At 35.7% G+C, this 18,782-nt stretch overlaps 1 protein-coding gene across 1 annotated transcript in view; it reads right to left on the reverse strand.

Annotated features, from left to right (window-relative positions):
- Positions 1-1,450: 1,450 nt before the first annotated feature.
- EXO1 (exonuclease 1) overlaps positions 1,451-18,782 on the reverse strand; it is a 17,376-nt gene continuing 44 nt past the window's right edge. Inside the window, 13 exon segments of the mRNA XM_009644703.1 lie at positions 1,451-1,592; positions 3,426-3,619; positions 7,516-7,617; positions 8,110-8,602; positions 9,858-10,110; positions 11,135-11,351; positions 11,981-12,077; positions 12,888-13,075; positions 13,480-13,692; positions 13,906-14,043; positions 14,833-14,956; positions 15,872-15,991; positions 18,668-18,782. The exon segment at positions 18,668-18,782 is cut by the window's right edge and continues 14 nt beyond it. Of these exon segments, the coding sequence (XP_009642998.1) occupies positions 1,451-1,592; positions 3,426-3,619; positions 7,516-7,617; positions 8,110-8,602; positions 9,858-10,110; positions 11,135-11,351; positions 11,981-12,077; positions 12,888-13,075; positions 13,480-13,692; positions 13,906-14,043; positions 14,833-14,956; positions 15,872-15,991; positions 18,668-18,782 (2,396 nt within the window).

An 18,782-nucleotide genomic window follows, 5' to 3' on the forward strand; every position in this document is an offset into this window, starting at 1 on the left:
GAAACACAGAAACATTTATCCCTGGCTTTTATTTGTCACATCATACCAGAGAAAAAAAACTCACATTGAAGATCAATGTTAAAACCCCTGCTTTTCAGGAGAAGGAATTTTGTAGTGGTGCCTATGAGAGGAAGCCTGTCCTAGAACATTGTTGGTTTGATTCCTTATATCCCATACCTCCAACACAAATGTAGAAATAAGAGGACTGCTCCCACAAACATACACATAACCTACTCTTGCAAGCAGCTTCTCTGTAATTTAATGCAGCCGGTTGCCTTAGTTGCATAGAAGCAAATTCTCTTGAAGAGGAAAAAAGTACATTGCAACTAAAAAAAAAAAAACAACCAAACAAACCAACCTGCCTCTCATAGGTCAATTTCAAACTTTAAATTTTTTCGAAAAGCTCAAAGACGGAGGGAAAGTATTAATCTCAGGAATGGAAAGGATTAAGATGTCCTTTTGTACCTTCAACTGCTGCAAAAAGAGCTACTACCCTTTCCTAAAAACAGGGGGGAAAAAAATTAGACATATCTTTACATGGACTCAAATCCTGATTTTTAAAGGTAGAAAACTGAAATCCCATCATATTATTTCATGATAATTCAGTCATCCAAAGCAAGAACCCTAGTCTCCTGGATTCTTTTCCTTGAGTTGATTGGCTGTTGAAGACTGAAGCTTGGTTTCTTGTGAGGACAATGCTCTTTTGTAACCCTTAACTCTGAGGCCTGATATTTTGTGTGTCTGTTACTGGATAAGAGTACAAACATGGAAAGAGCAGGTAAAACAGAAGAATAAACTGTATTTCTTCAAGGATCATTCTACTCATATGAGAATTTGGGGACCAAATATTTGCGCTATTCCTTTTTGCAGTCTCCAGATTATTCCTACCAATAACACGAGCGTATCAAACAGATAGCTAACTGTGGAGAGAGCAGATCTTACCTTATAGGGAAAAGAAATAGTTATCAGAGTGCTGGAAGTATAGTGAAGGCTGTTAAGAAGCCTGAACAGCAGTTTTACTCCTGTCTTGCAGCCATATTAGGCTCAAGAGGAAAGAAGGAAGAGGCAAAACAAAAATAAATCAACTGTTAAAAAAATTAAGACACAATCTTGTTCTGCTGCTCTTGTGCAAAGGCAAAGCCATAGCTGTTGTAGAAACTTGAACTGTATATGTGACCTACACAAAATTCCCAGGGGCAGCTGAAAAATGTTTGGACAGAAGTTTAGCATGGGACTTTGAATAAGAGAACACAGGCATCTGAAGGATTTTATTCTAGTCAGTACAGAACAGTACCTTTCAATTCACACTGCTATAAAAAAGATGAAGAATCACTAGTCAGACTAAAATATATAGTTGGTTTTCAAAGCATTTTTTCTACATTGATCAAATATCCAGAAGGTACATTCTGACAATGATTAAAAATGCATCCTATAGTGCACAGCATACAGTTCATTTGAATATAGCTCTCTGAACATGACTACGTTCCAGATGATTAAAGATTTCTTCTTCTGTTTCTGGAGTGAGCTGTATATTATCTTTGATTGGAGACAATGGATCTGACTTTTTACAGGAAGGAAGTTTTTCATACTCTCTGTGTAAAATAACAAAAAGACAAAACAAAACCAAAGAATGTTATGGTATTGTATGTTTCTAACCACAGGCCTGTAAGAACATATGATTAAAACAAAGCAAGACCACACACCTAACTACCCACTCATGTATGAGTAAGCCCCCAAAAATTTGTGATGGTAAGTTTTAATTTCAATTTCACTGCAACTGAACTTCACTGGAAGTGATTTCAACTGTTCCAGTTACCTGTGACAGAATTTTACCTTTATATCTGAAAGCCTTTATGTACCCCATCCTACTCTGGCTTGTACATGCTTCTTTAACATTTAAGTGTTCTGAGTAACTGTAGTTTCATATATATTCTGCGAGTTTTGACACTGGGACAGTACAGATTAGTGTCCCACATCATCTATTTGCCACCAGACAATGTAATTCTTAAGACATAAGGCTAATTTAGAAACATTTTAAAATCTGAAACAAACAATAAACAAAATACTCAGAGCTGAATAAGTCCTGGCAGTGAGAAAAATCTTTTTGTGAAACAAATTAAGAAAAGAATCCCCTAAAAGCTAAAACCCAAGTACTTTATATACATAGAAGTAAGTAACATATACAAAAAAACCCCACATATTCCCAGTATATACCCAGAAGTCACAAACCAACCAAAACCGGATGGATAAAATGTGCATGGCAGGAGCCAAGTCTTGCAACTGTCAGCAGAGAAAAGGAATGGAGTGCCACCTAGGCTCACTCTGTTCTATCTGCCCATATTCTGATAAAATACATGAATTTCCTCCCTGTGAACAACCCATGTCACATATTCCCAATTAGAGGTCAAGCAATACATACATAAACACTTTCACTTCCTCTTTGAAACTGTCATTCTTAACCCGCATCAAGAGGATAATGAAAATGTTAATACTGCAAGTAATATTTTTTTTAAACAGAAATCAGTTGTATGTTTATAATAGCCTACCATAACACCCAAACTGACTAAAATATATTCATCTGACTTAACACATGCTCACTAGTGTCACATTTACTACTCAGTGCAAAGAGAATACTTTTGTCCTACTCATCATTTGGTTTCCGGTTAATGAGAATAATAGTTTTATTTAAATAAGAATTATTTATTCAAAATTGAGATTGCTACTTGGAGCTGGGAAAGCTTTGCCACCAAGAATTTTTACCTGAGCCCATGGAAATAGTGCAAGTTAGAATACCTACACTTTTTTTTTTTTAAATAGTCATTGTCCTTCAAGTTGAAACCTTGAAGATATTTGCAGAAGCTTCAAGTTACCCAAGTCATTTGCAAAAGGGAAAAATATAGCATTTTCTGATGTGCAAAAATGTCTCTTGTAATTACAGACTTCAGCTAGTAGAAATATTCTATCAATTCACCATCATCTTGAAAGCAGAACAGTTCTGACAATCGGCCATCTCAAAAATGTAAGAGACAAAGTTAAATGGAAACAACCTTGTATTCAATTAAGTTTGACAACATTTATGCAGCTTTTGCATTTACACTAAGAAATGCCATTTGGTATTTGATGTCAAACAGTGGTAATAATTTTCATATAAATTACATTAAACTAATGTACTACTTCAATAAATTAATTTTAGCTGAGTTTTCCCCGGTTAGAAAAAAGTAATTAGAAGAGCATATTTACCACAAATCATACTTCATGGTTATATCAAGTTTAGGAAATTAAAAATTGTATATAGAAAATATTTATCTTAAGCTATCATCTTTATTGAATTGTGGGGAGGAGACATGTAGAGCCTGCTTTAAAAATTGTTTCTTTGGGGAAAAAATAGCATACAGGGTGCTAAGTAAAGGGTTAAAGCAACTCACCTTTTAAACTGGAAGTTTTTCCGTAGTTCACTAATAGTATCTTGAAGTCCCAGCTTATTTTCAACATCACAGTGATTTCTCTTCTGGACAGGTGACAGCTTCCTGCTTAATCCACTTACTTTAGCTGGTATCAATGGCTTGAGCTTTGTTACAACACGTGACCCTATACAACTGGATTTATGTAAACCAGGAACCTGTGAGATTTTAAAATTACAGCAAAAATGGTCAAAATGACAACCTGTAAGCAACAGATGTTATGCTGCAAAGCTTATAATCAAAAATAAAGTGCTTTACATCATGTTGAGATAATGCAAACCAAATTGCCACAACAAGGTATATACTTAGATAGTTTCTATAATCTAAAAAGTGGCATCTTAAACACATTAGACACAATGTAGCTGTAAGAACTGGCAAACCAGTTTCCATAGGTTTCCATAAGAGGTTGCAAATACACATTTCTTTGGAATGCAGTTTTTAAAGTCTATTGAATATTTATTTTCTCATCTGTTTACATGAGAGCACAACAAAAACTCTTCAGTGTCAGCTATCAGAATCTTAAGAGAAGCTACCCTCTGGTGCCACTCTGATACCTGTGACTCCATTTTTCATGAAATCTAAGCAGAGCACAGATATCAGTATGATTACCCCAAGGATCATTAGACCTCTAATTGGACCTTCTTATCCAGTTTCTGTACCTGGAACTCAAAACAGCTGTGCTTGGCCAGAGTATCTCTCTCAAAAGCAACTAGTCCTAAGTTTGAACACATCAACTAAAAGAAAAATACATGACTTCATTATATAATTTATTCTAGCTATTCACCACCCCAGCATTAAAAAAAAAAAGTGTGCGTCAGTTTCAATTCACTTAGCAGTTTCCAAGCACTGAATGTTTTTTCATATTTACAAGTACATGAAACTCATTTTGACATGACCCAATTCCTATAATTATGTCAGTGTGATTTTTTACATTTCACATTCTCATCCCTAACCACAATCTCTTATATTCCTTATTTTTTGCCTTCTTGAACTTCATGCACAAAAGGTAATGAGTTTATTTTAAAAACAGCAGAAACCCACTAAAGCCCCATCTGCAGGACTTTTTTCCCCCCCCCAGGAGCTTACCACATTTCATAAATTAAAAATTATAAATATTGCTATGTATTTAATCATGCTCTTCCCATTTGTATTATATGCGCATAGTGATACATGTACTTTTAGACAAAGTTAAAATTTTTGCCAAATAAGTTCAAGTGGCAAAAGGCCACAAATAGCTTATTCATATTTTCCATCATTTTCTTCTGTCTTACATACTTTATAGCTTTCCTCAATTTTTTGGTAAGTAGACATTTGGAAGCACTAGTACCTTTTACTGTTTGAGCCATTCTGCCACTTCATTGTAGAATATGAACTACTCACAATTAGCAGCTTCTAAGCAATCACTGGCTTCTAGCCTGCTATTTTAGCTTTTATCCGTCATTACGAGGACCAAAACATAATTGTCAAAATACAATACCTACAGAAGAGATAGTGACTGTCTCCAGTTGTAAGAAGTTCTTATTTTACAGTTGGCTATGTACGATTAGTTAGGTTGAAAATAATACCAGTATTGCCCATTTAGATTATGTTAAGAATAAAGCATTTTGCTCTAAATGAATAATCTTTTCTGTTTTGCTAGATCATCTTTAGAAGATGGCACAGCTCTGCCACCTCTGGTGCTTCACTTAACTAATGCAGATAGCTCTTCCTCATCCAAGTATTTGCTACTGATCACCTAATTATTTTTTTTTGTTAAGAAAAAGATGTTGGCAGCCTTTTTTTCCAAAGAGAACTCACACCTCAGTTCTTTCCAAAACAACATTGCATTTTGTCATACCACCACCACACACTCTTGCTACATGTTATTTTTATTGAAATGACATTGTTTCTATCTGAATAGGCTAAGTAGGTCTTGGAATCCCAAATAAAATTTGGAAAAAAACCAAACACATTTAAAGTGTAGGCTAAGAATTGGAACAAGAATACTAGGAAGAACAAAACCAAAATCCTAAGCCTCCATTCTTTATAGTATCTCGCTGTTTATCTATCACCTCAGCTATTTTGCAACATGTGTGAAGTCACCCATAATCCTACATTTCTTTGTGGTACTGAATTACATCAGAGTTATAACTTAATTTAACTAACCCCAAAGTAGGCAAAGCTGCATGTCAAACACCCACTAAGAAACTTAAACCAGAGTAGATTGCTCTCTTCTCTTTTGTCAATATTAGCCTCTTTGCTGAGCTCATAGCAGTTGTGGTACTTCACAGCTGCAATACCATCGCAGAAGAAACTACAAGGTCCTAGAGTGCTCACTATCCTATAGGCATCTGTTAGAGAAAAGCCTCTATTAGTTTCGATATTAGAATTGACTAGCTAGGCACTTCACATTTTGGATCGGAACCATGATAAGTGTTAACTTCCCCAGCTTGCTTCCCCAATTAATAAGTTTGTCTACAGATCAGCTATGTTACTCATCTTACCAGAACCAGACTAATTTATTTTTTAAGTGATTGACCGCTTCTTCCCTAAAGCTGAAACTGATTACTCCCTTCGGTATATTTTACCATATTTAACACCAGCAAAAAATCACGTGACCCTGAGAGTCTGGGTGGGCCCAAATTCCAATACAACTGACCTTTTGGTTGTTGTTGCCAAATCAGTTTTCAACCAGGTCAGTTTTCTGGTCCAAGTCAATTTAAAGTATTGTTACCAGCACATAAAGGAAGCAGAGGGAATGCATAGCCAAGTAAATAAGTGGAGAAAATCCTCCTACTAGCCGCTTGCTTTAAACTAACCCTACCGTCCTCATGGATTTTCAGCAGATTCCTATTGTCTGAAGAGCTCCAAGCATCCTGAAAATTTGTTTACGTATGATGCTTATATTACCTCAGTACTTCCATACTGTGTATTCCCCAATATTTAATATATTCACTGTCCTGATATACCTTTAAAGTGAGCAAAACATATTAAATACATTTTTAAAAAACAAAATAAAAAAATTCTGAATCCTAGCATGATTTAATTTCATTGCTCAGTCTTGTTGAGGAGAAGTGGGAAAATGTTAATCTAATGAGAAAGCATCAAATTTTGTAATCAGGTGTTCCAGAATAAAGATATAAATTCTAGCTTAAAACAGAAGTTACTAACACTAACCACAAGATGTCACTATTATACAAAACACACACAATATTCTTGTTTGGCAGAGAGAAGCTTGTGATTTTTAGTCTGCCTACAAGAAAGAAGTTAGTAGGGGTGTATATGAAAGGATGAAAGCATCTTCACTTGACTTACGAATCTTTTGTCCAATTCTAATGGCAATGCCTAAGGTGTTAGAGCACTTTTAGCTGTTAAGGTCTTAGAAGTTTTGTAAACTAGACAAACGGGTAAAGCTCTTAGAAATGTCAAAGACAAGGGATGTAAGTTTATTCTTAGACATCCAAGAAACTACATAGAAGTCAAATTATGGGTTCCCAACCAACAGGAAAAATAACTGAAATGTAGGCTCTGAAGGAAAATGGACTGTCCTTCCATACTGATTCGTTAGTGTTTTAACAAGGCTTTTAACTACAACAATTAAGGAATAAAGGTTGACTAAGACCTTTCCAGATTTTGAAATTTAAACATGCTCTTTCTAGTCAAAGAGGAAGAAGCTTGCTAAACTAGCAGATTTATCAAGACAAACAATGAAATGTGATTGTATCTTGTGACTGTATCCAGATTATGTACCTGACTGCAATCTGCATCATAAAATCTGTATATTTAGCATGCCTGAGGAAAATTAATAAGTGGTTTTTTGCCTTAGCTTGGCTTCCTATTTTATAACAAAGTGTTTAAAATCCCCTAGCCAGTTGCAACTGTGATAACAATCATAGGTGGCCTGGTTATAGTTCATCTCAGCTCTGATATAGATGAACAAGAACATAGGTTTCTCTTGCCTACATGTACATTGCTTAAGATTCTTTCATTAAGCATTCTAGAATCAACTAGTATAAACCAAAACCTGATTTTCAGAGTTTAGTAGAGTTCTTAGTAAAGTTAAAAGAATTGTTACCTTGGTCTTTATGATCGTATTTTTTCTGTCAGTTTGAACAGCAGAAAATACTGGAGACAGAGTACATTGATCATCAGCCAGTTTTGAACTGGAGTCAGGTGCCTTCAAGAGAAAATTCATTTGGTTTGAAAACAGGTTGGGTTTTGGGTTTAGGGTTTTTTTTGGGGGGAGGGTGGGGTTTTTTGGTGGGTTTTTTGTTGTTGTTTTTTTTTTTTTAAAGAACTTATACAAAAACCTGGGCTTATTTTCAATAAGCAACACTATGGTAACACATATATGCTTTCTGAAAGGACTTCTTCAGAGACTAACACAAGTTGAGAACAAGAGCTAGCCTACCAGGTATTTTTATGACCCACTGTAGTGATTGCAGGGGAAAGACTGAAGACAAACTAAAACCAGAGAACAGACTTGATTTAAGATAGAAAGTCAATCCATTCCACATAACTATGTTAAGCATTGAGAAGTACTGTTAGCACAAGCTACATAATCTGCAGGATATAATTTTGAAGAGAAGACTGTGCTGCCTAATTTCTTTTATAATTTAAAGTGAGTTACAGTGAGAGCAAATGCTGAAACAATGTCTAATTTTCTTACTTCTGAATCTGAACTGTTGTTAGACACTTGCGGTATTTCTGAAGACTCCAAACTGCATTCTGATGGCTCACAAGACATTTGAGACTGTGATGACTGTTCCAGTTCTGTTAAGGGGGACGATTCTTCCTCCAATTCGCCACACACTGCCCCACTCTCTGTTTGTACCCCATTAATACGGCCTTCCTGGGATACCACATAGTTGCTTCTCTGTTGGTGAAACTGCTGTGAAAATACAGTATGAGATGGACTAGGATTTCTTGAATTATTTATGAGGCTGCTAAACCACCCAAAGCAATTTTTTTGTGTTTCTCCATAAGGTGTAAAGATAGTCCTTGTTGATTTTTCAGTTTCTGAAACCTGAGACACATCTTCTGATACATGTTTTTCTTCCTGCTCCTGGCAAACCTGCTCAGCATCTTGAGTTATATCACTGTCATCCTTCTTTGCTCTATCACAATTATCCTCAAATGTAGTTGCGCCATTGCAGAAAAACCTAAAAGTAAAAAAAAAAAAAAAAAAAAAAAAAAAAAAGTGAAGGCAAGGGAGAAGAAAGTTATTGCAAGTGAGTATGCCATCTCCAAAATCCAACAGTTTTCTCCATCCACCGATTTTATTTCCAAAGTCCACTTGCAGATGCAAATTATTTTGACAGTGGGCAAATTCTTAGTCCCTCAGGGAAGCATTTAACAGATAACAGTAAAAAAGGAGGGGGGGAGGGGGGAAAATATCTGTAAACATGTCATACATTGGCTTAAATACTAGTAAGATTCTTCATCTGAGAGAGAACATCTAGAAATCCTACAAAATTTAAAAATATATTCATTATCATAAAGCTAAACAGTAGTGGAACACTTTGGCACCTTTTATCAAGGAAACTAGAACCTATTCAGTTCTTTTCCATGCTATAGCAGCAGCTCCTAAGAGTAAGTACAAATCAGAGCTTTTTAAGAAAGTGAGCATTGCTTTAGAGAAGAACCTACCATCACTGACAACTCTTAGTTTTTGATGCAACATAACAAAACTTTCAGCTCAGGAAGGTGTGTTAAAGCTAAAGATGATCAGTATTAAGACTGTTCTGTAAAAATACACTGCTCAAAAATATTCAAATTATTTAAGATAAAAATTATGCAAGAGACATAATTGTGATAATGCTTTGTAAAACCAATTCCCATAGCTATGGCCAAATGTGACCAAAAAATCAGTAACACACAGCCAATTAAAAAACCTAAAAAACTCAAAGTCCCTCTTTTCAGAGTGCTGGTGCAGAGATCAGGAGCATTAACTGAATGGGATGGGATAAGAATTTGTATTTGCCATACAGTATGACAAAGTTTGGCTATACTAAACCAAACAAAAACCCCTGTCAACAGAAGTCATTATATTCACTAACTTTACATATGTGGCACAAAGCAGCTATTTTTTTTTTTTTTTTTTTGAGGTATGTCATATGAACTTTACCTGGAAAGAAATATGGCCAATTCCTAACTGATTTTGATACCCCGAGGCTAGACTGTATTTACTAGTCTTACAGTCTTCATTTCTGCAGCAAAAAATTGACATTATTTATCTATCTTACATATAGATAGCATGCGTAGCACAAAGGGTTCTCCATCTCTGCTCAGGACCACAGGTGCATTAATACAGTTGCATAAAAGAAGTATGAAGTAGCATTTTTTAAATTTTCAGTATTCAGGTTATTTCAGGGAATAGTTTTTTGCTACTTATGAAAACACATGATGCAAACATACCTGCTTCTTGTTCCTGGAACAATTACAACATCCTTCTCTTTGTTTTTCCTTTGTAGAAAGGAAGCAAATTTATTTCTAACTCTGGGCAGGGAGTTAGAGCTTTCCTGAGTGACAGAAATCCCTGAAGAATTAAGGCTTTGTATAGCTGAGACACTCTTTTGTGCTTGACCATCATGATCACTCTCCTTGAATTTTTTTGCTTTGGAAAATGAATACTGGTTCAACAGATCTCCATCTGAGATTTCTTCTAAATCTAAGGAAAATTTAAGCATCACTGTAGAAGCACGTTCTAGAATTAGCCAGTTACGACATAACTGAGCATTACATATTTACTCTCATAAGCTTCAAAATATTAGTAAGGTCTGGTAGGAACATTATAATTTAGAAGTCTTTAACACAGTTGTTTTCTAGTACATAGCCTTAAAAGTAACTTGCTATGAAAAGGTAGGTGGAGTGAAGGCAGAACAGCTGAAACAAAACATGACATATGTTTGTTTGTTCAGTGGGGGTTTTTTTGTTTTTGTGGGTTTTTGGGTTTTTTTTTGTTTTTTTTTTTTTTTTAAACACTTTGAAATCAAAACTAAATTTGACTTAAAGACAGGTTGCTAAACGAACTACGAGTTTTGATAAAGCAGGGATATCTGGAGTAACAAATGCAAAAAAGAAGCCCTAGCAGCATAATCAGAAAGCAAAGGAAGCTGAGGAAAACAACATATCAGATAAAGCACAATGGAACTAAGAAGTGCCCACAGCTTATTTCAGCACATATAACTTCAGTTGTGTAGAATACACGACAGCACAGACATACTAGAAAAAGTGAGAAAGTTGGAATAAAGAATACCTATACAGGCAGCACGGTGTTAAAAGAGTACAGAAAACATTATTTAAATTTTCTGCCTGGCCAAATATCAACTCTAGGAAAAACAGGCTATTTTTTTTTTTCCACAAGCCATTATATGATGGAAATTAAAGTCAAAAATATCTAAAAATACAACAGATGGTATTAAATATGGCAACTTAAAATTGAAAACAGAGTTTCATAGCAAATTAAAGAAAGTTAAAATCAGGGGCTGATGAATGTTTGCTGCCACCCTTAATCATTATGTAGGGTTTAATATTATGGCTTGTTAGTCTTGCAGCTTGTTGAAAACAGAATAGAGACAATAACAGTTAGAGTTAGGCCTCTAAAGTCTCATGCCATTAAGTCCAAGATAAAATCCTTTCTTTCCCCACAGTCTTCTACTGTTATTTATATACTTATTTTAATAAAAACATACCACTCCTTGGCCTCTTTGCCAAGAGCTCTTTGCCTGGAAGCTTTAGCCCTTTAACACTAATTATCTTCTCCATGCCTTTGGTTATTGATTTCTCTAGTAAATGTGTTTTATGAGGAACAGTATCCGCATTAGGGCCAAGCTTGTAGTCTCTGCTCCAAATACTATTTACATGATTAGTAGGCCTGTCATTCCAGCCATGACTCCTCTGCTGCACAGTCTACAAAAAAAACCAAACAAAAAAAAAAAAACACAAACAAGACAGATTTATAATTTTGCTTTCTACATATGACTTCCTGATTTAGCATGTAAAGACATTTTGACATTTGTACAACTAGCAACATACTCTATACAAATATTTTCTTTTTTGTTCCCCTATTTCTCACACTTTTCATATAAATTCTTTTTCCTTTTGTCCTGCCATGATTTCTTCATTCCAATGTGGCACAAGTGACTAAATGCTCATCTCAGACAAAAATTAGAAGTTTAAATTTTATTTCTATTCAGAAAACCTAATTTGGGAAAATACTTTCCTCAGTCATATACTTGGAAGAAATCCAAATCTCTTTAAAAATTTTCATTTTAAAGTCAGTTACTTCTGTCAATAGTATTAAGGACTTATCAAAAAAGTCTGAAAGTAAAACACAGATTAAAGTCAAATGCCATGAAAAGCAAGATTTTTACTTGTAAAAAGAATGAGAAATACATATGTGGGAGCATACAGTTCCTGTAATAGCAGAATAGCTTTCACTGCCAAGTTGGTTGCAGATAACATTCAATTATATTTTTCCACGAATGTTCAGACCCACATCAAAATCTTTATATATAACCTCAGAACAAAGATGTTACCTGTGCAGTGTCAGGGTTATAATTATCAATTTGTTCCATTGTATCAACATCAATGTTGCCAATGGCAATTTGAAATGCAGTACCATCACCAAGATGTCTGTTCCCATCATATTAAAGGAAAATATCTGAATATTACATTAATTTTCAAGAACCGTAGCATGAGAAGTTAGACTTGCTGTTTCCCATTTTGAGCTAAAAAGCATTGCTAAAATATTAACCAAAAGCATTAATACTACTGCTCATTGCTCAAACTGATGCAACAGCAAGTATAATAGATCTGCAGTGCCTGGTAAACCACAAGAGTAAAAAGGAAAACCTTCAATCATCAAAAACATTATAGTCTTTCTCCTTCCTAATTTCTGGAAATGCTAGAGATTAGGTGGCTTGAAGAACATACAAAGCTAGTAACTACTCCAACAGTCCCTTCTCTTTCTTCATTTTCATAATCTTCCATGCTGAAATTTATGCTGCACAAATGTGACAAAATGCTACTTGTTCTATAGGAAGAGATATCTGGTAAAACAGGAAATGCTTAGATTAGGGAATGAGTTAAACACAGATTGCAAGAATTAAACTGGCAGAAATTATAACACACTTAACCCATGCAGAAATTAAAGACAGTTGTAAACTGACTCAAACAGTTTATATATAACCTGTATTTAATAAGTTGTTTTCTAAAAAGAAAAAAAAAAAAAATCAATAACTTTCTGCCTAAAAGGCTATGTCAATGATAGGTCACTCATCTACTCCCTACAGAAAAACTTTCTAAGGTTACAGAAAAGTCAGGCTTTAGTCAACAGCAGAGATGCAATGAAAAACAAACACACCATAGATGCAATGAAAAGCATAAGACACCACATCTGTGCACATTTATTTCCCCACTATGCCGTTTCAACACAAAGGATACCGTCCTGCATAAATTAGTGTTTCCGGATCAATATCATCTCCATATTCATTCAGAGGAACTAATTTTCTGTTGACAGGATCAAAAACTAACTGATAAAGGAATGTATTATTGGCTCGTGTAAAACCCTGTACGTATTCTTCTGATACTGTTATATTCATCTTCAAGTATTGCCCCATTTTCTTAACAACCTGTAAAAAAAAAAAAAAAAAAAAAAATCACTTAACTTTCATTTAAACAGGTTGCACAAGAGGTTAAATATATTTCAATTATTAAGTATCTTTGCTTGTAATTAAATGTAGAATGTGTGTCCTGTTACAACAAGCAGATTCAAGTTAAACAGGGGAAGGAATAAAGAAGTTTTATACATTGCTTTCCCGCTCTCAAGTTGTTTACAATCACATAAAAAACTCAGTTCAACTCTTTATAAGTACTTCTCCAATAATAAGTACAATATCCAAATAGAAACACAGAGCATCTCCTTAAGGTATACTATGGATATTATAAATCTGCCATAAGAACCCCTCATATTTTCAATTAAGTGTTAATTTCATATATACTGATACAGGCTCCCAAAAAGCAAAACCAAGTTTACCTTTATAATATCTGGATTGTTAGCTAATTTTAGTAACTTGCATGCTTTAGCTAACCCAATTCCATGAATTGATGGGAGGTAGTCGCAACCAGAAAGAATACACATGTAGCGGAATTTCTCTTCTGTAAATACATTTCCAAGCTGCTTGCAGTTTCCTAGTCGAGCTTGGTCTATCTCTAGTCCATTTCCAAACTTGTCAATTTTCAGAAACACCTAGAAATTAGGAGGAATTGAAAACAATAATTTTCACATAAGCTGGTTTGTTGCACTTGGTGGAAACAGAGGCCGAGTGCTATTCTCACCTCATTGGTTTCCCCCATTTACTGTAGAAGAATAAATCCATACATCAAACACATTTGGCAACTTCAAACTTTGCTTTTAAGATATCAGTGAGAGTTAAAAGGCTCTTAGTATTTTCTTCCATACCTTTTTACATCCAAAAGCTAAAAGATCAGAGTCCTCTGTAATTATAGCTTGAACCATGCCAGTCTTATTAAGATAGGCCAACTGAGCATCAGCTTCGTAAGGAGCAACAATACAATCAACTCCCCGGGCTCGTGCAGCCTGTACATAAACAAGAACCATACAAGTATTTTGCATCAGTTTTCAGTAATTACCTTAAGACATCTGAAATCCTAAGAACCTGTACCTTAAAAAAATGAAATGGTGACCTTTTTAATCACACACCCAACCCCCCCCAAACCCGATACTTCATATTCAAAACTCAATTTTCAAGCAGTTTAGACCCATATAGACTAGTTTAGAAAAACAAACTTTCGTGTGTTGGACTGTAACACTATGCTCACTGCATCTGACCACAGATGCCAGCTTCAAACTCATGCAAGTTATATTCTGGGCAAAGGAAAACAGCACTAGAACAAACTTAATACTGTTTTGATAAAGATCTTATGACTGCAGTGGAAAGACAGCAAAACGCTACTAGAAAGGTTTTTAAGCAGCCAAAAGTTTTTCTGTAGTCTATTCTCAGGAACTAGCCAAGGGGAAAAGAATTTAAAAACACAATTGTATTTAGTTTTTGCATGGCTAAAGTAAAACTGTTGGTGTTATCAAATTCCATAGCAGTAGGAACAGATGCATTTCAATTGACACATCATCATTATTTAAACAATTGGGCATAATGAACTTGAAGTCAAGTTAAAGTTTCTTAACTGTGCCTAACACAATCCAATGTATGCAGGACAATTAGAGGCTAAGAAGGAGGGAATATTTTTCTTGCCTACATAGAAGAGGTAGTGATGTAGCCATGCAAAAGCAGAGTAAGACATGCTACCCACTGTGCAGATTCTTTTTTTTTTTTTAAAACTGTGGGTATCAACAGCGTTGACAACTTACTTTAATAACTTCATGAGCCATAATATGGGTAACATTTACACTGCGCCCAAAACATTCCCTAGCTTCTGACAGTCTCCCTTCCTGCAACAATTGTTTCCCCTTCAGAAGACTGGCTTGACGCTTTCTGAAAGATAAACAAAAATATCCAACAAACTCACATTATTTTTCACTTAAAAAAACAAATAGCAGAAAGGACCAAGAGACAGGTAGGAAAGTGGGGAAAAAAAAAATTGTTTTGCAGATGAACACTTCCCAAATCCATTCTACTGCATAATTTTTTAAAACATAAGAATAACCAACTCATTGTATCGACAAGGACTATTAGATTGGCATGTTGAAATATATAATGTTTTCTCAGAAAACAATGACAACTCAGGAACTGGAATCAGCAGAGTAAAAGAAGAGATGCACCCACACTCAGGTTGCAGCAAAATAGATTTAATGGAATTTGAGAGTATCTGGCATTAGATACTTATTGGTTTAGAAGACAGAAGGCGTCATTTAATTTCAATTATCGGAAACTGTTCACTCCACACTGAAGGAAGCATATGTCTCATGAGAATTTATAAATAAAAACCACTAGTGAAAAATTCTCACCGCTTCAGTGGTAAGTCCCATTATATAGGGACCTGAATCCAAACCTGAAACAAGTTTATTTGATTATTTGTAGAAAAAGATGAGGAAGGTGGTGTTATTTTTAAATAAAATTGTATCGGGCAAAAATATTTTTGTCCAGAGATCATGAGGGTGGGTAAACTAAAAGCCTTTAATACATTACAGGAACTCATACTCAGAGGTTTACTTCCTTCCTCTATAAAAGTGCTTTCATTTATGAAGTGCATTTCTATTTTTGGAATAAAACCTCTAAGAAGAGGTTTGTACGATTTTTAAATGTAAATTAAATGAAATAACACCACACTGCAGTGAAGTTTACCAGACATTACTACCTAGCTGAAGTTAGATGTTTTTCAACTTTGAAAATAAACTGTAGTGTTAAACATACTGCTTTGATTGCAAATCGTTACAGTTCAGCACTTACTCTCGTCGGGCCTTTTCCACTTCCTTCTTAGAAGGCAGGGTGCATCCATCAAACACCAAAATTGGTTTAATTCCAAATGAGAGGAGCATATCAACAAGTTTCATACAGAAAACTACATAACTGTATCAACAATAACAAAATAAGAAAAGAAAGATAAAGTTTATTGTTAAGCACAAGTCTATTGCATGTTTTCTGTTTGACGGAAAGGAAAACTGTAAGTTTAGGACTAACTGTTGCTCAAGGATCTTAATGGGCCATATATTTCCCCAGCATCGCAAAAAGAATAAGACACCTTGAATGCTGTTTTTTTCTTTGTTTGCATTTTTTTTTGTTTTGTTTTTCCAGAAATGCTCTACCTTCCAGCTCAGAACTGGACTGACTGCTCCCTACTCCCACACAAAATTACATAAGAACTTGAGTACAATTCAGTTTGATTTTGCTACATTAGGATTCAACTCTGCCAAAAACTTTGCAAGTTAAAACACAGATCGTCTTTTTAGTTTCAGCAACTCAATTCATAACGGCCAGGGAAACAGGAGGCAGACGAGCACAGTACATTATCTTTCCCCGAAACCTTGTAGAAGTCAGACTAAATGCACTTTTGTAGAGTGGGAGGTATAAAACCTCTCTTTGTGGAACTATCCACTCTTCTCTCTAGATGGTGGATACATCCTATGGACAGACATGCAAGCATATCTTCCCATACTAAAAACACAAGCACAGTACTGGAAATATTCCAAAAGACAGGAGAGTTCCCCAAACTGTACTAACAGTGAAGATAGTGTATGGACCAGGAGGCAATCCTCCATTGCCTTTCAAGCCCATCTCTTGGTAAAATATTTGTAGGGAATTCCAGACTTTATGTATACCCTCAGACCTCTGATCTCCTTACCTGTTATTTCTACAGATCTGCATTGAGATCATTTCATCAGCTGCACAGACCTAAAATCTCAGAGCTGCTGTAAACAATAAGTGCATTACAACGATGATCAATGAAAAAAATAAAAAGTGGGAGGGAGAGCGGGACCAAGGAACACTTAGAATCTAAGGATATGAGCACTAAAGGAACTGGATTTAGAGCTGCAAAACGCAAACTGAAAAATATTCTGTGATTTTTGAAAGACAGGAGTAAATAGGATTGCAGCTATATAATACCTCAATTCAGATGAATTTTAAAATATGAGAGGACTCTACACTACAATTAAAGTGCCAGTCTGAGATCAGCAATCATACATGGAAACAAGATTTGGTGACAAAATATTCATGTAGTTAAATTCAACCATTCCAAAGTTTCCTATGACTATCAATGTTTCTCTTGTCAGTCAATTTCTTTCTCAACTGTAGTGTATCCTATTCTCAGAACTCTGAGGTATCTCCACCACCTTCAAAGGCAGGTAGCAGGGTTGGATGAAACTCTCCAGTTCTTCATATCACCAGAAGCAGGAGTTAACAATTCAAACCCATTTGCAAACCACCAACTCTTTCTTCTCTCCAATCAAACATTAATCAAAATTTCATAAGTGAAGTTTGATCTAGACTAGTCAGTGTAGCTTTATCTCTGAAAATATAAAGATTAATCGTCATTTAGAACTATATTCAATCTAAAATGAGAGTTCAACCCAGTTTTCCAGAGATGGCAAGAACTTATGCAAGTCTGATCTAAGCTCCCAAGCTGAACAATTTCTGTTAGTTTCCTTCCTTAGAAATATAACTCAAGGGAGGTTATCCTCCCCCTCTACTCTTGCCTGGTGAGACCCCACCTGGAGTACCGTGTCCAGTTCTGGGCTCCCCGGTTCAAGAAAAATGAGGAACTCCTAGAGAGAGTCCAGAGGAGAGCAACAAGGATGATTAGGGGATTGGAGCATTTCCCCTATGAGGAAAGGCTGAGAGAGCTGGGCTTGTTCAGCCTGAAGAAGAGAAGACTGAGAGGGGATCTCATCAACACATACAAGTATCTTAAGGGTAGATGTCACGAGGAAGAAGCCAGACTCTTCTCAGTGGTGCCCAGCGACAGGACAAGGGGCAATGGGCACAAACTGAAACATAAGAGGTTTCAGTTGAATGTGAGGGAAAACTTCTTTACTTTGAGGGTGACAGAGCACTGGAACAGGCTGCCCAGGGGGGTTGTGGAGTCTCCTTCTCTAGAGATATTCAAAGCCTGCCTGAACAATGTCCTGTGCAACCTGCTCTAGGTGAACCTGCTTTAGCAGGAGGGTTGGACTAGATGATCTCCTGAGGTCCCTTCCAACCCTTGCCATTCTGTGAACTGCATAAATGGAAAATCCATGCCGTATTAGAAAAGCCACTCTTAATAAAGACATAGCAAAAAACCTTACACCTTATGCAGAGCACACCACATCTATCAGAATTCCTCAGTATCATTACAATTTTAACAGCAGTATTTACAAACTATCACTTTGTACAAATAAGGTTGCTGAAAAGCATACTAAATTTGAAACGTGTGAATTGCACCTACAGAATCTTATCAGAGATTAGATTATGGAGAGCGAGACACGCTGGGACAAAAAACCCTAACTCAGCTAACCATTGGTGTTTTAATAGAAAATATTTGAGACAGTTTTTTCCCCCCCCATATAGACTTCAGTATTTATTTTGCACAGTTGGAAAGCTACTTATAGCCAACATTTCAATTTCCAAATAGAACAACTGGGACTGAGAATTTAGAAGCAACAGTAAAATGTGAAACTGCTTTAACTTAGTTTTTAGCTCAAGAAGTGTCAAGCTAATGAGACTTTAACTTGTAAGTGGGCTGAGACAAAATTGTAACAGACTTACAGATCTGTTGGCTCTCCTCGGGCCAGCTTCTCAGCACAAGCATAAGCACCTTTGTGCAGCCAACAGTAGGTGTCCACAGCTACCGTCTGCCCTTTGTATTTCTTGACGTGGGTAG

The sequence above is a fragment of the Egretta garzetta genome, unplaced genomic scaffold (genome assembly GCF_000687185.1).
Source record: "Egretta garzetta isolate BGI_Z169 unplaced genomic scaffold, ASM68718v1 scaffold248, whole genome shotgun sequence".
Classification (NCBI taxonomy): Eukaryota; Metazoa; Chordata; class Aves; order Pelecaniformes; family Ardeidae; genus Egretta; species Egretta garzetta.